At 47.0% G+C, this 21,473-nt stretch overlaps 7 protein-coding genes across 7 annotated transcripts; 2 read left to right on the top strand and 5 right to left on the bottom strand.

Moving 5' to 3' along the window:
- Window positions 1-15: 15 nt before the first annotated feature.
- On the bottom strand, window positions 16-3,462 carry AGABI2DRAFT_216759 (hypothetical protein). The gene is made up of 15 exons (XM_006458227.1): window positions 3,190-3,462; window positions 3,095-3,137; window positions 3,022-3,042; window positions 2,925-2,965; window positions 2,743-2,861; window positions 2,549-2,696; window positions 2,128-2,434; window positions 1,923-2,080; window positions 1,737-1,872; window positions 1,557-1,686; window positions 1,209-1,501; window positions 566-1,152; window positions 416-515; window positions 265-356; window positions 16-210 (listed from the first exon to the last, which is right to left on the bottom strand). Exons 1-12 carry the CDS (start codon window positions 3,418-3,420, stop codon window positions 758-760), a joined length of 2,022 nt encoding a protein of 673 aa, XP_006458290.1. The 5' UTR covers window positions 3,421-3,462; the 3' UTR covers window positions 16-210; window positions 265-356; window positions 416-515; window positions 566-757.
- A 71-nt stretch (window positions 3,463-3,533) lies between these two features.
- On the bottom strand, window positions 3,534-4,649 carry AGABI2DRAFT_199801 (hypothetical protein; the record flags this gene model as incomplete). The annotated part of the gene is made up of 4 exons (XM_006458226.1): window positions 3,534-3,874; window positions 3,928-3,986; window positions 4,050-4,255; window positions 4,312-4,649. The coding sequence occupies 4 exons, from the start codon at window positions 4,647-4,649 to the stop codon at window positions 3,635-3,637; spliced, it is 843 nt and encodes a 280-aa protein (XP_006458289.1). The 3' UTR covers window positions 3,534-3,634.
- Window positions 4,650-4,694: 45 nt separating this feature from the next.
- AGABI2DRAFT_190632 (hypothetical protein) lies at window positions 4,695-6,067 on the bottom strand. Its single transcript, XM_006458225.1, has 6 exons — window positions 6,057-6,067; window positions 5,637-5,995; window positions 5,347-5,585; window positions 5,138-5,298; window positions 5,021-5,087; window positions 4,695-4,965 (listed from the first exon to the last, which is right to left on the bottom strand). Exons 2-6 carry the CDS (start codon window positions 5,779-5,781, stop codon window positions 4,903-4,905), a joined length of 675 nt encoding a protein of 224 aa, XP_006458288.1. The 5' UTR covers window positions 5,782-5,995; window positions 6,057-6,067; the 3' UTR covers window positions 4,695-4,902.
- A 292-nt stretch (window positions 6,068-6,359) lies between these two features.
- Window positions 6,360-7,428, top strand: AGABI2DRAFT_190631 (hypothetical protein). Its single transcript, XM_006458750.1, has 5 exons — window positions 6,360-6,464; window positions 6,543-6,633; window positions 6,745-6,957; window positions 7,009-7,171; window positions 7,226-7,428. Exons 2-5 carry the CDS (start codon window positions 6,547-6,549, stop codon window positions 7,267-7,269), a joined length of 507 nt encoding a protein of 168 aa, XP_006458813.1. The 5' UTR covers window positions 6,360-6,464; window positions 6,543-6,546; the 3' UTR covers window positions 7,270-7,428.
- Window positions 7,008-9,322, bottom strand: AGABI2DRAFT_199792 (tubulin gamma chain). Its single transcript, XM_006458224.1, has 11 exons — window positions 9,255-9,322; window positions 9,035-9,201; window positions 8,802-8,984; window positions 8,411-8,701; window positions 8,198-8,353; window positions 7,994-8,140; window positions 7,769-7,930; window positions 7,597-7,712; window positions 7,483-7,546; window positions 7,226-7,427; window positions 7,008-7,171 (listed from the first exon to the last, which is right to left on the bottom strand). Exons 1-10 carry the CDS (start codon window positions 9,301-9,303, stop codon window positions 7,398-7,400), a joined length of 1,365 nt encoding a protein of 454 aa, XP_006458287.1. The 5' UTR covers window positions 9,304-9,322; the 3' UTR covers window positions 7,008-7,171; window positions 7,226-7,397.
- A 66-nt stretch (window positions 9,323-9,388) lies between these two features.
- AGABI2DRAFT_134077 (hypothetical protein) lies at window positions 9,389-11,922 on the bottom strand. The gene is made up of 15 exons (XM_006458223.1): window positions 11,757-11,922; window positions 11,611-11,703; window positions 11,511-11,557; window positions 11,298-11,457; window positions 11,159-11,243; window positions 10,928-11,114; window positions 10,871-10,877; window positions 10,728-10,814; window positions 10,525-10,675; window positions 10,391-10,473; window positions 10,250-10,337; window positions 10,127-10,201; window positions 9,950-10,075; window positions 9,825-9,886; window positions 9,389-9,768 (listed from the first exon to the last, which is right to left on the bottom strand). The coding sequence occupies exons 1-15, from the start codon at window positions 11,849-11,851 to the stop codon at window positions 9,513-9,515; spliced, it is 1,602 nt and encodes a 533-aa protein (XP_006458286.1). The 5' UTR covers window positions 11,852-11,922; the 3' UTR covers window positions 9,389-9,512.
- Window positions 11,923-12,432: 510 nt separating this feature from the next.
- AGABI2DRAFT_115297 (hypothetical protein) lies at window positions 12,433-21,433 on the top strand (the record flags this gene model as incomplete). Its single annotated transcript, XM_006458222.1, has 25 exons — window positions 12,433-12,623; window positions 12,671-12,762; window positions 12,817-13,059; window positions 13,109-13,270; window positions 13,323-13,334; window positions 13,392-13,510; window positions 13,567-13,694; window positions 13,748-13,796; window positions 13,862-13,901; window positions 13,954-14,051; window positions 14,283-14,510; window positions 14,574-15,151; window positions 15,206-15,431; window positions 15,486-15,950; window positions 16,007-16,207; window positions 16,267-16,538; window positions 16,592-18,203; window positions 18,254-18,484; window positions 18,541-18,823; window positions 18,874-19,307; window positions 19,358-19,599; window positions 19,651-20,353; window positions 20,402-21,011; window positions 21,068-21,348; window positions 21,407-21,433. The coding sequence occupies 25 exons, from the start codon at window positions 12,433-12,435 to the stop codon at window positions 21,431-21,433; spliced, it is 7,527 nt and encodes a 2,508-aa protein (XP_006458285.1).
- Between the last annotated feature and the right edge of the window lie 40 nt (window positions 21,434-21,473).

The raw sequence follows: 21,473 nt of genomic DNA, 5'->3' as shown, positions 1-21,473 counted from the left end.
TAGCTTGCATGTACAATTAAACAATGGCTGCCCCTACCACTCAAGACGCCGATGTTCAGTATCTCGTTCGCCAGTCGATGAGTACAGGCTATCAAGTTCTCTCTGTGCTGACTCCTCCCCTGTACACCACGTTCATCTTAATGAAGCGAGGCCGGGGTGCTTGGTCTCTTAATAGACTTCTCCGGGCAACCTGGGTGGGAGGCGTAACAGGTACGTCGGGCCTATACCCACTTTGACGCATTTTTGCAACCTCATTTCCGACAGGTATTGCGGCAGGCGGTGGAATCGCCTATGGTCGATATAAATATTCCACTGCTGAGCTTGTCCGCCAACGGAGGCTCGATGTGGCTTACGATGTGAATACTGAATTGACCCCGTAGCTCTAATTCCCACTGACAGGGTCGTTGACACTCAGGCAAATCGGATACGGTCGCAAGATCACTCGACTATTGGTGCTGTACTAATGGCGCTACTCACGCCCGCAATATTATGGAATAGAGCAAACATCGTGAATCGTACGCTTTCAGTCTCTCGTGCATATATTCACGGGCCTGATATTGACAAGTTATACTCGGCGGTGCGGGCCTTGGTAGTGCGATGGGCACTCTGGCGCACCACGTGCGTACGTTGACTGAAGACCCACCGATAAAGGCGGCAGCTGTCATTGCGAACACGAAGTGACAGACATTGGTACACGAAGTGTCTTACTTTCCTCTTTTAACGCTACGTATCGCTCGGTAGTCGCATCGCTTTCCAACTACTCTCCGGATGCTCGCGCGATATTCAATAGTCTGCCGTCCACCTCGGGGCTTATGATCAAGAGGTCGTGATCAATTTCTGTATCCTCTAAGATGACGGAACATTGCTGCCCTTTCCTAGCGGCTGAACCATCGAATGGATCTACCGAACTCATGTGTTCTGACGTAGATATATTTAAATGACTTTTGTAATGTCTTTGGGATCTTGCTCGGTGGATGACTAGGTCGAAAGCGTGTTTCCACTTTCCAACGGGGGTTTTATCCCGATGGCTGTCCTCATTCCGCTTGATACGTTCTTTTTGTGCTTCTTTGATTGCTTTATGTGCATTGTCCGAAAGGTTACTAAACTTTCCATCTTCTGTCAACCGCACCATCTTATTCACAAATTGTGAACCTGCAAATACAACATATAAAAGATACGATGCAATGCCCAAGGATCACAGCACTCACCGAGCAAATACTGCCTGACTACGCCACTCATGAGACTCCCACTCTCGTGATCAACAAGATAAGGCTTTCCCTTCAAGACAATGAAACCGTCGTGACCTTCAGCCAGGTAGTCTCTCGTCACGATGTTGTACGTTCTTCCCTCCTTCGACTTGGCCACTGCTTCCTCGACGACCTGCCCTGGTGAGCCATTATTACTGTCCATTTCTTTTACCAGGGTGACGCTGAGGACACGTTGACCGGGTGGGCGACGTGAATCCCAGACAACCTTAAAACCTGATATCACCGGGAATCGCCTGAAATATCTGTACTTTAGATGTCACAATTGCGAATATCGCATATTTCACTTACCCCTCTTGTGCTGGCCAAAATTCCAAGGCAACCTCCAATGCTTCCCATATTGTTTCTCCGTCGAGTTGCAAGACCACAACGGGGTCATCAAAAGGTAAAATTTCAAGAATATCTCCGAGGGTAATTACACCTAAAATCGAGATGGAGAGATCTTGTGGCCAGATTAAAGGTCTTGCTTACCTGGACCATAAGTAGAGTCTCCACGAAGGGTGCCTGCGCAGATGAAAACTCCATCAGAACCTCCGCAACCCTTCAGACAAAGCGCATCATCGTACGCATGTCGAATGACATCTGCGAACCAGTTCGAGGCTGCTGACTACTTGAGGTTCAGAACCCAGTTTTCTAGGACAAAGACAAATCTCCCACCTCGCCTACACGGATGTGACTCGAGCGTAAGTCAAGAGTGACGGTAGATTGACACACAGGCGCCTTCGTCGCGGAGGAGACAGAAGACAATACATTCTTGAGAATTTCGCTCAGAGAAGCTGACGACTCCATTCCAGGTACAATGACATGACGTTTTCCTTGCACAGAATTGGTCCGTGATTGATAGTGAAAAATGGCAACTTACCAGCGATGTGCTTAATGACCTTCCTCCTCAGACTGCCTTCTGGCGTACTTTCGAGGTCCAATTCGATCTCACTTAGCTCCCTGAAATCATATCCACTCTTCAACACCAGGATATCTCCCAGGTCATTCTCTGCACCCAGTACGTCATTAGCCTTCTCATAACCCTCCCATTTGTCAGTACCCTTGCTGACATAGTAAAGGTGATCGTGTCCACCGAGAATGATGTCAACTCCATGCTCATTCACAATCGATTGAGCACCTTGAGCATTAGGTGAAAGGGCGAGGAGTTCTTTAGCTAGTGTGATATCCTATTGACAAGGAATGCGTTGATCAATCATTGACTCTTAGCACTTCGAGGTGGTCTCACGTTAGGTAACCTAGGTATAATCTGAGTAAAGAGTTGAACTGTTGCGACAACCTACAGACCTGCAATGAGTGAGGGCAATGATGAGATCACATCGATATTCTCCATTTGGGTCACGTAATAGCTTAGACAACTCCAGTCCTGCCTCTTTCATATCTTTGTGCTTGAAGTTGGGAGGCCAAGATGATATAGTCGCAATCCAATCTCTACGGCATATCAGTAGACGAAACCAAAGACTCTCATCAGACATACTCTTCAACAAGGCCAATGATTCCGATGCGAGTACTGCAACGTTCAATAACTTGAAAGGGTTGCAGATATTCAGGAGACAAGCCAGTGTCTGTGTCGATGATATTGCTCAAGATCCATGGCTGATGGGTAATCCGGTGTCAAAACAACAGTCAGTGAGGTTGGCCCGATGCTTCTAAACGCACATAAGTCGAATCTCGGACGAGCTTGGTTAGGTGAGGGTATCCTTTACGGTCGATAATAAGATTGCGAGTGGCGCTTGGGTTGGATAATTGCACCGACCAAAATCAAAATCGTGATTACCTGGCGCTCACTTTCAGCGAAATAGCCACTTGGTATGATTAATGACACAGACCAGCGAGGGCGATGTCCACGCCAATCTCATTCATGACTGGTACCTAGTAGGAAGAAGCTCGGCTTAGAAAACCGGTCTGCAGAAGTCATGCTCACCATATGGCTTCCTCGCGTCACGGAACTCTCGACAGAGGGGGAGAATAAATCTCCTGAAAATAAGAAGAGCCCATCGCTCTTCCCGTCCTCCGTCCTCTGTCCCCACCTACCTCTGAGTTTATCTACAAGCGCCGCGAACTGTGTGACATCGATCGTGTCGCCAGATCGGTTGACTTTCTGGGGCGACACTCGATAAACATCGTTGAAGTGAAGTATTGGAATTTTTGTCATTGCCTTTGAGAAATTGAGAGATTTCTTGGTTGTAACTGATGGATTGGAGGGAGGAAATGATGGCGAGATGTTAGACGAGATTAGAAGGGATGTCAATGATGGATGAGATATTGATGTCATCAAAATAAATTACAGACTTTTACACATATTGATACAAGACGTGCATAGACCGGCGGGATGACCTCTGGCAGTAGTCTATGAAGAATTGAGTGTCTCAGCTATTTTTCAAGAGCACCGCAAAATTGTTCCGATTTCCGTGCCGGAGGACGACCTTTTTCACGAACCCGCCGAATTCCTCTTGTCGAGGTTTTTGTTGTTTTTGATAGAGCCAATACGCCATTTTACCACCTTTCTTCCAGCGACATCTGAGCTCCGAAAATCCAAGGGTTTCCATGAGGCGGGTAAAATGTTCAAAACTCATATATCGGGAATTAATCAAGCACGGTAAAGGTAGCTAACGGTCAGTAAGCAGCGGGTGAGGTATGGAGAACATATAATAGGACTCACAGCTAGAAATAGATAGCCCTTGTCTTTAAGGATTGTATTGGCTAGTTGTAGCATGCTCCCTTTTTTCATACATTAGGCAAGGTTATTTCTACAGGCTCCGGCGCCCCGCTACTAAGCCTCACCTCTGTCAACAGCGAGAGGGACGAAATTTAATACGAGGCTGAGACTGATTGCATCCCATTTGCGCTCATTTTCAACGGGATCTAAGAGAAGGAAGTCTTGTTCTTGGATAGCGGGATGTTGCGGGCGCAAATCGATAGGCGTGTTCTCGATCCAAGAGGTGCAAGAGGTGAAGTTATCTGGCTTCAATGCCCCCACTTCTAGGAGTCTGAAGAGCGTGGCTGGATTAATGTATTGTCTACTGAGAGGTTTGGTGGGGCGCACCTTAATTTGATTTGCATTTCACTGACATGTAACTTGAGCTCCTTCATCCACTCGATAAAAACTTTCTCACTGCCCCCGCCTCTGTCACCACTCTGTCCGACTGTTGACATTCGCTGGTAACGTTGAAGACCTCCCAATTCTTGAATCTCATGCTGAATTTTGACAAGGTCCTCTGTTTCGGCCGCACCAGGCGACCTGTTGCACTTCAATTGAGCTTCTTTTTTGATAAGCACGTGAAACCGACGAATAACACTGCGGCTGGATTGCGGCCTGCTTGTCGCAACGTAGTTGTCAAGTGGATTGGAGATGGGTAATTTACGTTTCTTGGTCTTGGGCATTAACAAGATGCGCGTAGAAGTAACGGGTAGAGCCAAATATAGCAGTGCGTTCGGCCTCACGTCATAGGTACAATCTTCCCAGCTACAAACACTACAGTGGCTATAAGAGATAATCTTCCATTCTTTCGAGTAAAAAGTACTGCACAACCACTTAAAAAATAAACTACTAATAAAACCAGGCCTCGGATGGAAAAATTAGAGGAGCGGCTCGACAAATTCCAAGATTTGTGAGTAGTGTCCTGCGCTGCAGGTATTACACAAAACCTTTGCCTCCCCGCTTCGCGTCAATTTTGTTGAATCGCTCATCTTCATGCCTCTGTTATCATCATTAGGTTTGACTGAGTATAAGAACCTCATTAGATTGTACTTGCCTTCTTGATCACGCATAGGGTGGCGAGCAAAAGGCAAAGAACGATTGCCATGTAGCCATAAACGGTTCTACGAGACGTGAATCATTAAGGTCAAAATTGAGTTTTGAGCATGCGTACGTAAAAATGTTGTTCAGAGTCATGTCAGCGAAATCAGTAATCGGAGTGACGCAAGAATTGTTCAAATCGGTTTGATTAAGGCTGCTGATGAATTGCTGATCCTTGCAAAAAGTACTGATTTCTGCGAAGTCGGTGTTATTGAAGTATCCGCAACATTTCAGCTACATAACACTAAGTGGTGACTTCATTGAAGCGATGACGAAGCATACCTGATCCTGAAGGGCCCGACGAACGTCTGGAGTGGCCGCATCCCACAAAACCGAATAATTGTGCCGTTCCTTCAGAGTAAAAAACCAGACAAAAGTCCCAATAATAACAATGCCAATAGCATCCACCAGGAGCGCGTAGTTAGTGATGACAAGGCCGATAGTGATGTGGTTTCGCTGTATGACACCAACAATGCCTGTGATACAGGTTATGATGAAGGCGATCGCCAGTATGATACCAGCTGTAGATTTTCAGAACAGAGACCAAAGGGAAACACAGACGGAGGGCTTACCAGTAAGGTCCGCATCAGATAAGACCATATTCATGAGGAGATTAGGTCCACGCCATACAATCGAGAGCGCGAGAGTGACTGCGCCTGCAACAAGCAACAAAAAGTTCAGGGCAGCCCAGACGCCCATCAATGTTCTTGAAACCATATTATTCGGTCGTCGATAATCAATGTATCAAACAAAGGATAGACAAAAAAGGTGCCGAAGAATCGATGTTGTCGGAAACACCCCTCTCCCAGAGACGAGTTGGGACGACCTTGATGCAAAAACAGAGATTGGGGCAAAGCGGCGGGGAAGTAACGAGTGACAGGGAAGAAAGACAGTCAAGGACGATCAACGTCTCGATGCGCTAGGCAAGGAGCTACGAAAATAAAAGATAAAAAGTAAGTAGAAGGGCGAAAGAAGGATGGACGAGTACGCACTGCTTGGAAACAGCAGTGGAAGTGATGCCTCATCATTATTCTTGTCAACGGCTCCTAATGGCCCACGATCACCAGTCGCCATGGTCACGATCTCGGTCTCGAACGCTCAACCTCTGTCTTTGTATGCAGTTCCCTTCTGAGCTGCTTGATTTACTGTAATGTGCTAATATGTTGACAAGACAATAAGTTTGCAGTAATCACGAGGAATACATCGATCGGTAGGGATAACAATCTCGGACAGATACCAGGTCAACAACGGTCGACCGATAAGAAGTCGCACAGGCGGAAAAAAAAATGCAGACAGGCCCGTCATCCCGAGTCAGACTCGCCTACATAGCATCCGGCCTGGCTTGAGCGCAAGAGCATCGCCTCCGACATCGAGTCAAATGTTCCGTGACACGTCACAAGGTTATAACTCTGATTTCTGCTGCCAACCTCCTCTCCTTACATACCCTCACCATCTTTGATACTCCTCGCATAATCTAGAATAATGGACACAGACTGGGACTCCAAACTCGTCGTTGGATACAAGCGACAGGTTGCCAAGGTCACAAAGAAAGATTCTGACGTGAATGGTAAGTTTCTTCACAACTTTTTCATACCGATCTTAGTTCATTCTTTATCCCCCCAGCTGTGAGTTTCTCTTCCACTTCCGCATTCAAAGAGATATGTATGGTGAAATGATTAGGCTCGACGTGCTGGAGCGGTGGTTTCAGTTGACAAGAAAGTTACTGGCGGAGCAAACAAGGCTCGTCAAGGTAAGGTCCCACGCGCTTTGGATTTATGTCTCTTTTCAACGCTTCAAAACTCATTCATAGGAACTGACCACCAGCGTATTGCCAAGCTTGACCGCGAGAATGAGGTTGCTCCGCCACCGAAAGTTTCTCCGAGTGTCGGCCGGGTACGTAGCTGATACGAACCCTTGATCTGTGCTTCTTATGAATCTATTCAGGCCATACAAACTGCACGACAGGAACTTCAACTTTCTCAGAAGGAACTAGCCCAAAAAATAAATGAAAAGCCTTCTGTACTGCAGGACTACGAGTCAGGGAAGGCTGTTCCCAATCCTCAAATTCTGGGCAAGCTTGAAAGGACACTCAAAGTGAAACTCAGAGGTAAGCCGATACTTTCAAGACACTCCGATTGTTCGTCCTGACATCTAGTTTTAGGTGCAGACATTGGGAAGAAACTGGAGGGGCCGAAGAAATCTTAATCTTCGTTCCCCTCCGAACCTCGCCCAGGCTTCTGGTTTGATTTATTATTTCACATTACATGCCCTAGATATCCCAATACATAAATTGACATATACAATACACTGTTGGAATCGAATCCTCAATTCAGCTACGTGGCTGTCTCGCCTTCTGCGCCGCCCTGCACCATGACTGATTAGAAACCTCAACGGAAAAAAAGGTGAAGGTAAACATACATAGGAAATGTAGTCGGCGCTCTCACATGCTTTGTATTCCTTCAATAGCTCTTCGCACGTCGCCCTATTTACCAGGTCAGAAAATTAATCTGTGAGGATTATAATGACTCTTACCGAGCGTCATCAAACTCCTCCAAGCCATTTTCAAACATTCTTTCTCTTTTGTATTGCTCCAGGAATGCATTCCTCCTTTTCAGCCGATCAAATTGATCCAACATGCGTTTGAAGAGCTGGAATAACACAATCAACAACGAAGGACCAAATGCGATGTTGGGAAAGATCTCACAGAAGCAATGCTGGTGTGATTGGCCAACATCAAACCGCTCACGCGATGATTCGTCGTAACATATGGAGATCTCCGCGTTAAAGCGACTTGAATAGATGCGGGACCCCAGGGAATAAAATTGGCCAGCTGCCGCTCCCTGATACGAAGCAACGATTGATGAACCTAATATATAATGCAATAGGGCATCAGCAGCTGAAGCATGCTATTTTTCACTATATTACTTACATCTGTAGGGTCAACGTCGCCCTGGATTATATTCAAGATGGAAATGTAGCAAGCAGTTTTACTGGGTGTCGTCGACACCATTCTGTTTTTAGGCTGTAAGAGCCTTCGCATGACATCTAGAACTGTCGTACGACGGATTGACTTTGCCTAAACGTATAACGCAAAATGATGCACATGAACAGAAAAAGAGTTGCTAATGCATACCTTGTCTATTTGATCACTAGTAAAGGGAGTGTAAGAAGTCATCAGGAAATGACATCGAGGTGTTGGTATCAATGAAGCGATGATTCCAACAAGATCGTTGTTCATATATCCAGGGTATCGAAGCGTTTGCGTACTGGCGGCCATCACGGTCGAGACCTGGGCAATATATGATGATAAATGCAACTGCCACTCCAATACTGCACAAACGCGTACTAATTGATTCGTCTGGTCGAATGATGGCGTTTGAATATGCAATCGGTCGGCTGATATCCGCGCTAGTGCCCCATTGTCCAACACCACCACTGAATCCGCATGGTTCACCAACCGTTTTAACGTCAATAACGAGTTGTATGGCTGAACGACAACGTCACCCTCTTGTGCATTAGGGAAGACGCTGTACGTTTGTATCAACTTTTTTGGGAACTTATCATTCAATCTCTCCAAAAGGAAGGATCCGAGGCCAGAGCCTGTGCCGCCTGCGATGGAATGCATGAGCATAAAACCCTATGAAAAGAAATGTGTAGAGCAATCAGTGGATCGCTGTAGTCTAAGAAGAAAATGAAACGAAGGCATGAGGATAGGAATGAACATATGGCGTACTCACCTCAAGTGAGTCGCTACCCTCTGCCTCGCGATCCACCATTTCCATAACTTCTTCATAGACTTTCTCTCCAGCAGAATATCCCTGCGCCCAGTTGTTACCAGCACCTCCTCCATGCCCCGACAAGAAGATATTCTCAGGATTATAGAGGTTGGCGTAAGGTGATGTGAGGATGTTATTGATAACCTAAGATGGATATCCAACACCTGCAGTACGAGCTGAACAACTTGACGCACCCGAGGTTCAAGGTCAACGAGGATGGCCCTGGGGATATAATGCTCATCATCTGCTTGATAAAAAAAAACATCCTTTCGATCCCCTCCCTCTGTCGCCCACTCTTCGAGGATACCCTCCTTGCTAATACCATGTTCGGCACAGAGCCGCTGCCAAAACACAGAACCCACTGAGCATTCAGTTCAATGCAAGAGTGGGACCTAGAACAGGGTATGTGCGCACTCTGATTCCCGCATTGTCCGAGCTGAACTGTCACAATCTCTCTGGGCATGATGTAGGACACGAAAGTCAGTAGTAACACGTCATGTCACAGACACGCGTACCTAAGTAACGCTTTTATCAAGTTACTGGTGTGAGCGACTAAGTATTTCATGATACTGTATATTGTATATATAATATATATAGGCTGATGTGCCTATAATCCAAAAACAATGCTGTTTAGAAAACAAAAACGAAAAAGTAACAGCATTTTAGTTAACCTCAATATTTGATAGCCCAATGTAAAGTCAACGCAATGAACAGAGCGGCGGCGGATAAACGCCACGGGTGGAGTGAAGATGCAGCAGAGTTCTGGCGAGTAGAATTCCCCACAACTGTAGTACTGAGCGTGTTGCCACAGAAGCCTGAGTCATTGAGTGAATCAGCTGGCGCAAGAATGACGGGCTGACCCCCCTTGGTATATTGGACGTCAAGATAACCTCTCGATCCCACGACCCATTGTTGGCAGGTCAAAATGCTAAGCAAATTCGTCATATTCATCCGCTTGTCATATAGAAAGTGTGAGTAACTCACTTAATCATGCTTGAACTAGATTCAAAAGGAGACTTCACCGCGATATCAGTCCCGTTTCGTGGCTGGCAATGGAAGGGCCATCAGGTCAACTGGTGGTACAGGATAATGAAGTCTGGGGGACCTACGGGGGAACCGATGTTAGTAACGACAGATATTATTTTTCCTTTCATTACAGCAATCCCATAAGGACTCGCAGTCAATATCTGAGTCTTTTGCGTCGCCCAATCTGTTTTGACTAGATAGTTGCGAAACTATGTCCAACGTCAACGTCAGTCTCAGGAGGATAGATCTTCGTGACGAACTTGGTTCAGGGTCTGGATGAATTTATAGGCGTCAGTTTGCTGGTACTGAGACGGCCAGAGGGGTTCGCGGTTGTACTATGGATGTGAGACGACCGTAGAGTATATGAAATAATTATTACACACGGGGTCAGAGCTACCCGAGAAAGATTGTTCTTGTCCATAATATACGACGGGGATGCCATCCATCATGAAATTCAAGACCATGGCATTACTTGAACAGCATAGGTCAGAAAACTGGATCTGTGGTTGGATAAACCACCTCACTATAGGCTTTGGGGATCAACAGATATATTGTGCCAGCGGGGAACATCCTGGTTTTCTAGAAAATTACCTAGGACGGTGGTGTCCTGACTCAAATGAGTGAGTATGAAGGAGAACAACATTTGGACCCAACGTACACGAAAACTGTTTTGAGACTGCTCAATTACAGTCGAAACCGCAGTTATATTACCAGGCCCAGGAATGCCAAATGCCTCTACCAAAGCTGTGTACATAGGATAGTTGAGAACGGAGTCAAGTCCTTGGGGCCCTTGATATTGTGCAACAGGGCTGGGTGGGAGATGAGCTGCATCTACGATAATAAAAATGTAGCGCGACTTACTCAACTTCGACTCCACTAAAGACTTCTCCCATGCAAAATACCCCGGCCTTGGCGGCAAAGGTAGGCCAAAAATCGACGTGTACATGCCTCGAAACAAGTTAGTACCTCAACAACAAAGCGTGGCTGCGAAGATCATGACATACTTGGCGGCTTGGAGGAGCATTAGCGTTATAGCTATTCGACAGATATTTGAGGCTTACCGTCAATGCGAAGCCCATCAAATTGGTACTCCTGAACAAGGTCATGGATCCAGTCCCCGTATTGAGCAATAACGGTGGGATGACTCGTGTTGACGTCAGGAAGAGGCACTTTGGTGTCTCCTAACCAACAAGTTTGTTCGCTGGTAGTATTACCCCATTGTATTGGACAATAGGGATGATACATGGACTGTGAAATGTTAGATACTGGGATGCGGGAAATGTTATACTTACAGAGTCTTTAAAAAAGTACTGAGAATAATCGGGCTTCAACGAGGTGGACATGACGTTGTTAATCACAACATCAACCATAATATACCTGTGAGAAGACATCAGTCGTGCGAAGAAGGCATACGTCAGATTTTCAACTTACATTTCGCGACGATGGAGCTCCGCAACCAGGGCCTTGAGATCATCGGCCGTGCCGAAACGATTGTTGAGCTTACTGAAGTCTTTGATCCAATAGCCGTGATATGCGTCACCATACACAGTACGGGGACCATCATAGTTTTCATTCACGGGACTTATCCATACTAGCAGCCGTGATCAGACCGAAACAACAGTATGGGAAAGGAAAGAGATTTACTAGCGGTAAAGCCAGCATCCTGAATGTAGTCAAGATTTTCGCGTATCCTGATGCCAAGTTAAGGTGAGTTAGTAGGAGGGGAGATTCGAACAAAACACACGTATTCCATGTCCCACCACAGTATGCTCGTTCTGCTGGGTCACAAGCGCTGGGGTCAGTCCCATTGGGGAGAGCAAAGCGGTCTGTAATCAGTCTAGTTGATCATGGGTCAGCGAAAGAGAGTCGGCCCACAACAGGGGTTTTTACTGGTATATAGAGCGACCACGCCATTGGTCCGCAGTTGCGGCCCGTGCGATGCTGAAAAGGAGAAAGAGGGAGAGAGAGATGGCTAGAGAAAGCATAAGAAACGAGAGGGATATACAACGAATGGGCTACTTGAGTGAGCCAGTGAGAGGGGTATATAGAAGACGACAAGGGAGGTAGATAGGGAGCATAGACTGCGTCGCTGGCTTTTTTTTATTTCCCATAGGTACGGTACATGGCGAGAGCTTAGAGCATGATGCATGATCATGAGATTCCCCTGTCCGGATCTATCAGCTGACCTTGGCCGGATCTCAGATCTCAGATCTGATGATCATCAACGCAGTTGACATTCACCCCGCTCTAGCACTGGCACCCCGCTGTTTAGCCGCCGCCCAGACCTACGTGCTGTCTCGCTTTCTCAGACCTCGCCCATGTCAGGCCACAAGAGCAGAAACGGCGACTCTTTCTCAATCTACGGCTGGTTTGTCTGTCTCTGGGTCTTGGTCATCCCCTTCCAGGCACGCGCTCATTCCTACATATCCACTCCTCCATCTCTGACTTATGCCGCTTCAACCAGTTTGGCTATCATACATCTGCTTTGAACCAAATCAAAGCCGTCCTAACATGCGAACACGCTGAAGACAACCTCCTTAACAACTCTTTCCCGACATGCATACAGATGTCCAACTTCGTTTTCTCGTTCGTGACAGCTATCTTCACTGTAGGTGGCCTCCTGGGTAGCCTTGTTGCGAATATCTTCATGGATCGCCTCGGGCGCAAAGGAGCGTCTCAAGTGACCGCACTGTTTCACATCGTCGGTGCAGGGCTTATGGGTGTTAGCGGTTCTGTTACTACTCTCAGCTTTGGCAGGTGAGACCCTCCTCGGTTATAGTATCTCATTGCCCACGTTTTCCTAGATTCCTTATTGGTGTCGGTTCAGGCATAGGTATTTGCGTTGCACCAATCTATGCTGCTGAGATTGCCCCTTCCACAATCAGCGGAAATATTGGTTCTCTACTTCTCTTACCCTTGCCTGTGACACGTCACTTATGCTTTGTCGCAGGCGTGTTAACTCAGCTAGGAATCGTCCTGGGCATCATGTCCACACAGATCGTCGGATTTCGATATTCAACGCCAACTGAGTGGCGTTTCGTGCTTTTCTTGTCCTCAGCTATCAGCTGCGTCCAGTTTGTGACCGGCTACATGATTGTTGAGAGCCCTGCCTGGTTGGGCATGCAGAATAGATCCGAGGAGAAGAAGACCGTTTCGGAGCGTATATGGCGAGCTAATGCCACCCGTGCTACACGTAGGTTCTTATTATGGTGAGTAACTATCCCCACCTGACCCACCTACAGCCTCAATGGTCAGCGATGAAAACCCGTTGTTGGAGGACGTAGAAGCCCGGCGCCCTGAAACTTCAACAAACACGACAACCGTGCTACAGTTGTTCTTTACGCCCGAGCTTCGTAAGCCATTGATGATTACCTGCTTTGCCATGATGTCGCAACAAATATCTGGTATGGTTGCATTCTGAGAGACGCCGTCCCATGTCTTACGCCAATCTCACAGGTGTAAACGCGGGTAAATCCAGTTCAGCGGTCTACTAACTAGTTGTCGAGTCTCATAAGCGGCATTTAGTCCTTTATTATAGCAACGAAATCTTGTCAAAATCCTTGCCCGATTTGGGGCCATATGTCTCCCTTGGTATCACCGTTGTGAATGTCATAATGACTTTTCCACCAATTTTCCTAATAGAGGTCTTTCTACCTTCTTGCTCTAATTCAACTTGCAATTGATTGACTTTTGTACACAGCGTGTCGGACGCAAGTCTCTCCTAGGAATTTCTACCATTGGTGCTCTCGCCTCACTTGCTTCTATCGGCTTTGGCCTCAACAATGACCATTCCACCATGACAAGCATTGCAACGCTTACATTTATTATGTGTGCCGTCTTCTGTGCTTGTGTCATCTGTTGTGCTGATTACTCTTTTCTAGGTCATTCGCAGTTGGCCTAGGACCAATTCCTTTCGTCTTGATACCTGAAGTTTCTCCGCCCCACGCACGTTTTTTACGTTTCAAAACATGGCTACTTGACTCAACATTCTATAGGCTGTTTCTGCCCTGTCCTCGATGGCGCTGTCCTTCAATTGTGAGTTTGTTCGTGGACGTAATTATTGCTATGCTAAATTCGACATTTGTAGGGGTCACCAATTTTTTTGTTGGCTTAGTCTTCCTACCACTGCGGAGTTTCCTTTCCGACGGTGATCCTACGAAGGAGGGACGCGTCTTTTACGTTTTTGTTGGTATTCTGTTGGCGGCTACTTTTTCTTTGTCCAGAGTGTATAGAGGATAGGCGTTTATATCAATCAATTTCGCTTTTCGATATTTGTATTTGGTACCCTCTGAAGGTGTCTGCGAAATGTGTGTAATTCGGGGTTTCAAAATTAGGCGGAGCCCGAAAACCGGAGTCGATGGCACGGTGTCTTTGAAGGGAGTTGCTGCCACTCTACACATTGAAGGATCGTGTTAGAGGCGGTCTTCGTCCTCTTCCCTCTATCTTACCTGCTCAACGTCATTCAAAACGGCGACCGGACCTGGAAGTGCTGCGCGGCGTTCGGTGACCCCCTCCAGGTCGTCGTCCCATATGGACAGCCCGCCGACAACAAATATCCATACCATTGTCAAAGCTCAAATTGTTTTTTTACTCTCGACGCTCACGGAGGAGAACTTCGAGAGGAATCAACTTGAAATACGCTCGGTATGTGCATTTTTGATAGTTGTTCTCGTGTGACGCGGCCTTGACTAGTGATTTATCACTCAGCTTTCTGAACAACACGGTCTAGAAACTTACCTGCACTTCATACGTCGCCTCATCGTACACTCCCAACAACGGCTCACCTCAGCTACCCCTGCATTCGGAGGGACAGACGCTCTTACTTTTCGGCTTCTCGTCTCAGAATCTCAGCGTATCGGTCGTGACCCGATCCTTGCTGACCGTTTCCGCGAAGGAATTGACAAGGGAGACGGGGATATTTTTCGGCATTTTGACCTGGTGCGATTTGTGGACAGAGTAGGACTACGGCCATTGGAACGTCTCGTTCTTGCCTCTGCGTTCGTTTCTACCCCCACTCGGAAAGAGCTAGCGAACCAAGCCGCGAGCATCATCCGTCTGGAATTTGAAAGCGCCGTTCTCTCCATCTGCCATACTGCTCCTTTCGAGAACGCTGACCTTAGCCTCAATAGCCTGGCAAAGGTCATGGCTAATGTCCTTTCTGATCCTCCTTCTGATGCTCCTGTATTGGATGCGCAACAACGCCAAGCTCTGATTCTTGCCGCCCAGACAAAATATGGAAAGGATGCCATTTCTCCCATACTTCGCCGTATCTTCACCCATCTCAGGTAATTGGCTAACATACTGCCCAAGCGTGTTCTCATTTTAGCGTCTCATTTTAGCCTCCCTCCTGGTACCAGCCTTGTTCAAGCGCTCGTCCAGCTTGGGGCGGATATTACAAGTGACCCCGATCTTGTGCGGGCACTCTTAGAATTGTTTGGATTCACGGAGCAAAATCCCCCCCGCGAAGGTCAGGTAATAGATATTGTTTCTACTCTAGGAAGGTTGGCTGTGGAAGGCTCTCCGCTATGCGATGTTGGAGCGCTCACTCGTACTTTAGCGAGCTTTGTGAGTACAAGTATCGTCTTCTTAAAATACGCCACCTCACGCGTTCTAATATAGCACGTCAAACCCAGTTGGCCGATTGTTATCAAATCCTTCGATCGGCCGGATCGTCATGGTGTAGATACGGCGACTCTGAAGTTTCTGATTTCCATTCTGCTCAATGCACCTCGAGATGTGGAGCCACATGCGGTCACTGGTTTCTGGGAAACATGGAACAACCCTCTTTATCAGCTGCGCCTTCTTGACGCTCTCCTTTCCCTCCCTTCCGATACATTCAGCTTCGTTAGCCTCCCGGGTCACAGAATCGTAACTGTCGATGATGTGACTATTGCCAGTCCCACCATCAGGGCTCTTGCTGCCAATGTCCAGAGCCACACGTGGAATTCTCTTGAGCTATTCCAAGTTCTAGTTCGTCTCGCTGGTTCCGATTCAGTTGAAATACGTGCATGCGTCCGCGAAATGCTGGATAAGGCCATCAAGATCAGTGCAGAGCTAGTTCATATGGGTTTACTTCAGGTTCCTGTAAGTTTGTGCCATGGGATTGGTCCACGGTTTCCACTGATTTGAGATTCTTATAGGATCCTAAGTGGAATGACATTCGGCTTGAATATTCACGCAAACTTCTCTCTATGTTTCTCGCTGGTCATCCTAATCATCAATTAGTTTTCATGCGAATCTGGCAAATCAATCCGGGTTATCTCACTACTGCTTTTCGAGAATTCTATGATGATAACAACTTGAATATAACCCGGATTCTGGATGTCGCGCAGGATCTCAAAGTAAGCCAAATCGTTTCTGACTCGAAGGAAGTCATTCGAACATTTACCAGTTCTTGCAGATTCTTGAGGCTCTTCTGGAGGTTCAGCCATTTACATTTGCCCTTGATGTTGCTGCTCTAGCTTCGCGACGAGAATATCTGAACCTTGAAAAGTGGTTGCAGGATCACGTTACCCGATATGACGGGGAATTCCTTCACTCAGTTATTGCGTTTTTGGAGGCAAAGATGGACAGTGAAAAGGCATGCCGCCTTTCAGAAACCCCCATGGAAAGCAGAACCATGCCTCTAAATGCTCACGTTGTTACAGTCATCTTACGGGTTCTGCGGAGCAGGTCTGTGAATTATCGAATGCTTTGTTTCAACACTGCTAACGTTTCTCTTGCAGCACCGAACACATGTTTGAAGGCGACGTCGAAGCTTGTTTAGAAGTTCGCAACACCTGTCTACAAATCCATCCGCGGCTTATGAATCTGATCCCTGGAAACGAAACCGAGCCGGGATTTGCTGTCATGAGCTATCCTGCTGACATTGAGGCTGAGGTCGATAACATCTACAAACAAATGTATGACACCGCAACTTCCATCGACGACGTTATAAACATGCTCCGGCGCTTCAAGGCCTCAAAAAATCCCCGAGATCACGAACTTTTCTCTTGCATGCTTCACTTCCTGTTCGACGAGTATAGATTTTTTCAGTCGGACTATCCCAGCCGCGAATTGGCTCTCACTGCCTACCTTTTTGGTTCCCTTATCCGTCACCAGCTGATTGATTACATTCCCCTTGGCATTGCCATCCGCTATATCATTGACGCACTCGGCTGCGCTCCGCACACCAATTTGTTCAAATTCGGTATGCAAGCCCTGAATCAGTTCGAGTTCCGGCTGGTAGAGTGGAGACCGTTATGCGAGACCTTGCTTCAAATACCTCATTTTGTGGAAGCTCGACCTGACTTTGCGGCCAACATCCAACATATCCTAGCTACTGGGGGGACTACCGACCATGTGGACTTGCAGATGTTGACTCTAGCCTCGTCTAACGAACCTGTTCCCGAGCCTTCTCCCGTTTTCATTTCCATCAAAGCTGATAAAATTGAAGAAGAGATCATTCCGCCTCCTGAAGAACTCTCTGACAAAATATTGTTCATTGTCAACAACCTTGCTCCAAGCAATTTCGATGCAAAAATTGAGGAGATGCGTGAACAATTCGTGGACGATTATTCTCGTTGGTTTGCACACTATCTCGTAGATCAACGCGTCAGTTCAGAACCGAACAATCACACTCTATACCTCCGCTTCCTTGATTCCCTCAACCGTAAGGACCTCTATCGTTACGTTCTTCATGAAACTTTTGTAAAAGCTCAAGCGATGCTCAATGCTGAACGGACTCTCCAATCCGGTTCTGATCGCGGCACGCTCAAAAACGTTGGCTCTTGGCTTGGAACAATAACTCTGGCTCGAGATCAACCCATCAAACACAAAAACTTGTCATTTAAAGATCTTTTGATTGAGGGTTACACGAGTAATCGTCTAATCGTCGCCATCCCTTTCGTTTGTAAAACTCTGGAGCCCTGTGCTCGATCAAAAATCTTCCGCCCGCCCAATCCTTGGCTGATGGCTGTCGTCAGCCTTCTTGCCGAGCTCTATCATCACGCCGAGCTCAAATTAAATCTCAAATTCGAAATTGAGGTTTTGTGCAAAGCGTTGGACATCAACCTTGATTCGATCGAAGCAACCAGGGTCATTCGTTCTCGACCTACGGAAAATTTCCCAGACTACGGCGGGGACCTGGCACCCGGTGTTGTGGGCGATGGCCTGATGCAAGATGGTGTGATGCTTCCGCCTCAAAATGACAACCAGCGCACGATCAACAATCACATCGAGGGCATACTGTCTGCGTTATCCCTTCAAGTTCACATCGATCCCCAGCTAAGTCCATTCAACGTCAACCAAGCGTTCAAGCGAGCAGTACAACTTGCTGTGGATCAATCCGTTCGCGATGTGTGTTTCAAGTTTCTTGCGCGATGTATGTTACTAATCTTTGATTCTAGATCATTGTACCAGTGGTGGAACGCTCTGTCACTATCGCTGGAATCTCTACTCGGGAACTAGTAACCAAGGACTATGCAACTGAACCGAATGAGGAAAAGCTCAAGAAAGCTGGCCATCTCATGGCGCAGAAGCTTGCTGGAAGTCTGGCACTCGTCACTTGCAAGGAGCCAATGAGGACAAATCTGACTACCCAACTTCGCCAGTTCCTGAACAACCAGGGATTCACTGAGGTACGCACGTTCAGTTTCTGTGGTTTCTTCCTTTGTTCTCAATACCTGCATATCAGCAATTGGTACCAGAACAAGTCATTCATGTGCTTATACGAGATAACTTGGAGATTGCATGCGCGGCTATCGAGAAAGTAGCGATGGAGAGGGCTGTTGCAGATGTAGAAGACAACTTTGCCGTTTCAATTGAGAGTCGAAGACGACATCGGGAGCTCCGTAATCCAGGCCCTTACTATGACCCTAACACGCCTCATTCTAGCTTCGCTCTTGGTCTTCCAGAACCTCTCCGTATAAAATCTGGCGGAGTCCAGAATGTTCAGGCTGCCGTTTATGAAGATTTCGGTATGTTACACATCATCCTTTCTTTTATCCTCTCTTAGTGTCATCCGTAGCTGCCCAACTTAGGCCCAATGTCAGTAGGCCCAGCTCAGCTAACTCGTACCCTTACGGCAATCAGTCTCCCAGCCTTGAACACGAAGTATCTGATGAGAGCATGCATGGTCATCGGGAGATCATGGACCGGTTCCAGGTCTTCACTCGTGATCTTGAGGCAATTATGATACAACTTCCAATCCAGAGTCTAAGCGCTCTACCGCCAAGCCATGATGTTCGCCACTTGGTTCGCCAGATCTTATACCTCGCAGTTGAGGCTTCGGACCGCCCACATACACCCCTCATTATGTCTCAAGCAATTGTCAAGAAATTGTACAACACACCATCTCAACTCGGACGGGAAGTTTATGTTGCCCTCTTGGAACAATTATGTCATTCGTTCGAAGAGGTGGCGAAGGAAGCTATTGAATGGTTGTTGTATGCTAATGATGAGGTGCGTCTATTGATACCAGCTATGATCCCACTAAATAAGGTTCTTGACAGCGTAAATATATTGTACCGGTCACCATCGCTCTGTTGAAAAGCCAACTCATCAATATTGGCGTTACGGATCAACAGCTTGCGAAGTCTTTATCTTCGGACCCTCGCCCCAGTCTCCTCACCTACGCTGCCGGCCTGATTCGCGAATGCCTCACCACCGATCCCCCGGTGGCCAGCCAACATCAGTTTCCTTATACCATTGATGTTCTTGACCAGATATCCAAGGCCGGAAAAGCAAATGAAGAGTACGTGAGACGGATATATCGTTGCAGTGAAACTTACTTAAGTATACACAGTGTAAACCGTCTGCTGGATGACCTGCGCGGTGTACGACGCACTCCCGCTGTGGTTGACGTCATTCCTCGTCAACCCTCTGCAAATGCCGAGACCGAACAATTACGCGACAAACTCTACATCTGGTTCCAACAATGGGTCAACATCTTCCAGCGTTCTCATTCACCAGAGAAAAGTTTTGTGCCATTTATTACGCAATTGACTAAGCAGGGGATACTCAAAGTCGAAGACATGTCGTCCCTCTTCTTCAGAGTCTGCGCAGAGGCTAGCGTCAACAGCTATGTCAAGTGCGTTGCTTCAAACGACTTCGCTTACGCCTTTCAAGCTCTGGATGCCATGTCGCGGCTTATTGTATACATCATCAAGTACCACGGCGACGCCTCTGGAGTTAATAATGATCAAGCCAAGGTTCATTACCTGACAAAGATTTTATCTATCTTTGTACTCGTTTTGGCCAACCTCCACGAGGAACAGGGAGCTGCGTTCCAACAGAAACCTTTCTTCAGATTCTTTTCCAGCCTTGTTAACGACCTTCACTCTATTGAGAACCATCTCGGGCCTGTCTACTTTCATCTGTTGGTCGCTATCAGTGATACGTACAGCTCCCTTCAACCCATTTACTTCCCTGGATTTGCTTTCTCCTGGATGTGTCTCGTCTCCCACAGGCTTTTCATGCCTAAGCTATTGATGTCTGAGAATCGGGAGGTAAGTGGCCGAAGACGAGTCCTTCGTTTAGTGCTAACCCAGACCTAGGGCTGGTCTGCCTTCCACAAACTTCTGGTTTCCCTTTTCAAGTTCCTTGCTCCATTCCTGAAAGATGCCGACCTACAAAATGCTGCTAAAGACCTTTATCGTGGTAGCCTTCGACTTCTTCTGGTTCTTCTTCACGATTTCCCCGATTTCCTGAGTGAATATTACTTCACCTTGTGCGACGTCATTCCCCAACGCTGCATCCAGCTACGGAACATTATTCTCAGCGCTTTCCCTCCAGCTATCCCCCTTCCTGATCCCAATCTCCGCAATCAAAAGTTTGATTCAATTCCGGAAATGGGTCCGATTCCCCCAATCCTCTCTGATTTCAGTTCTGGTCTCAAGGGCGGTGAATTGAGAACCCATCTGGAACAGTATCTACTTGGCCGCAGTTCAGCTTCCTTTCTTCTATCCCTCAAGGATCGTCTTAAGTCCCAGGCATCCGAGGATGCGACAGAAGCATATAACCTCTCATTGATCAACTCGCTTGTGATGTTCATTGGTGTTTCGTCCGTTGCCCAAGCGAAAGCTAGAAGTGGATCCTCCCTCTTTGTCGCGAGTGACCCCGGGGTTGTTGCCTTACAATATCTGGTAACACAGCTTGATGATGAAGGTGAGCAGTATTCGATCAAGCTTCTTCGACAATTATCCTTATCTTGTCTTTAACAGGAAAACATTGCCTCTTGAGCTCGATGGCTTTACATCTGCGTTACCCTAACGCTCATACCCATTGGTTCAGTTCACTCATGCTTCACTTGTTCCTGGAGGTTATGGATGATCGCTTCCGAGAGATCATGACCAAAGTCCTCCTTGAACGTTTCATTGTTCATCGACCTCACCCTTGGGGAGCTCTAGTCACTTTCATCGAGCTACTACGCAACCCGAAGTATGAATTCTGGTCTAAGGAATTCGTTGGCATTGCTCCTGAAGTGACCGTATTGCTCGATAGTGTGCGTCATAACTTATCATGAATGCTTGCCGCACTAGCCGTGACACAAGATGCTTCAGGTTGCCGAGTCAATTTCCCAGCAGTAGATTTCTTTTGTCGTTATAATTGCTATCTCTTCGCACATAT

Source organism: Agaricus bisporus, assembly GCF_000300575.1.
Source record: "Agaricus bisporus var. bisporus H97 unplaced genomic scaffold AGABI2scaffold_2, whole genome shotgun sequence".
In the NCBI taxonomy this organism is placed as follows: Eukaryota; Fungi; Basidiomycota; class Agaricomycetes; order Agaricales; family Agaricaceae; genus Agaricus; species Agaricus bisporus.
The sequence above is the reverse complement of the archived record's forward strand: the minus strand, read 5'-3'. Positions and strand labels throughout refer to the sequence as shown.

What these genes read in the sequence shown, in the direction of transcription:
- AGABI2DRAFT_190631 (XM_006458750.1), top strand. Translation starts at nt 6,547, where the DNA reads ATGGACACAGACTGGGACTCCAAACTCGTCGTTGGATACAAGCGACAG. An exon ending in TTTCTCCGAGTGTCGGCCGG is followed by an intron (nt 6,958 to 7,008) that starts GTACGTAGCTGA and finishes GAATCTATTCAG; the next exon opens with GCCATACAAACTGCACGACA. An exon ending in ACTCAAAGTGAAACTCAGAG is followed by an intron (nt 7,172 to 7,225) that starts GTAAGCCGATAC and finishes ATCTAGTTTTAG; the next exon opens with GTGCAGACATTGGGAAGAAA.
- AGABI2DRAFT_134077 (XM_006458223.1), bottom strand. Translation starts at nt 11,851, where the DNA reads ATGCTTTCTCTAGCCATCTCTCTCTCCCTCTTTCTCCTTTTCAGCATC. An exon ending in AGTACTTTTTTAAAGACTCT is followed by an intron (nt 11,115 to 11,158) that starts GTAAGTATAACA and finishes AACATTTCACAG; the next exon opens with TCCATGTATCATCCCTATTG. An exon ending in TCTCGGGTAGCTCTGACCCC is followed by an intron (nt 10,202 to 10,249) that starts GTGTGTAATAAT and finishes TCACATCCATAG; the next exon opens with TACAACCGCGAACCCCTCTG.
- AGABI2DRAFT_199792 (XM_006458224.1), bottom strand. Translation starts at nt 9,303, where the DNA reads ATGCCCAGAGAGATTGTGACAGTTCAGCTCGGACAATGCGGGAATCAG. An exon ending in TCGTTGACCTTGAACCTCGG is followed by an intron (nt 8,985 to 9,034) that starts GTGCGTCAAGTT and finishes TATCCATCTTAG; the next exon opens with GTTATCAATAACATCCTCAC. An exon ending in TCGACCAGACGAATCAATTA is followed by an intron (nt 8,354 to 8,410) that starts GTACGCGTTTGT and finishes TATATTGCCCAG; the next exon opens with GTCTCGACCGTGATGGCCGC.
- AGABI2DRAFT_216759 (XM_006458227.1), bottom strand. Translation starts at nt 3,420, where the DNA reads ATGACAAAAATTCCAATACTTCACTTCAACGATGTTTATCGAGTGTCG. An exon ending in CGTGGACATCGCCCTCGCTG is followed by an intron (nt 3,043 to 3,094) that starts GTCTGTGTCATT and finishes AGTGAGCGCCAG; the next exon opens with GTAATCACGATTTTGATTTT. An exon ending in TCGTCCGAGATTCGACTTAT is followed by an intron (nt 2,862 to 2,924) that starts GTGCGTTTAGAA and finishes ATTACCCATCAG; the next exon opens with CCATGGATCTTGAGCAATAT.
- AGABI2DRAFT_190632 (XM_006458225.1), bottom strand. Translation starts at nt 5,781, where the DNA reads ATGGTTTCAAGAACATTGATGGGCGTCTGGGCTGCCCTGAACTTTTTG. An exon ending in ATCTGATGCGGACCTTACTG is followed by an intron (nt 5,586 to 5,636) that starts GTAAGCCCTCCG and finishes GAAAATCTACAG; the next exon opens with CTGGTATCATACTGGCGATC. An exon ending in CCCTATGCGTGATCAAGAAG is followed by an intron (nt 4,966 to 5,020) that starts GCAAGTACAATC and finishes TGATGATAACAG; the next exon opens with AGGCATGAAGATGAGCGATT.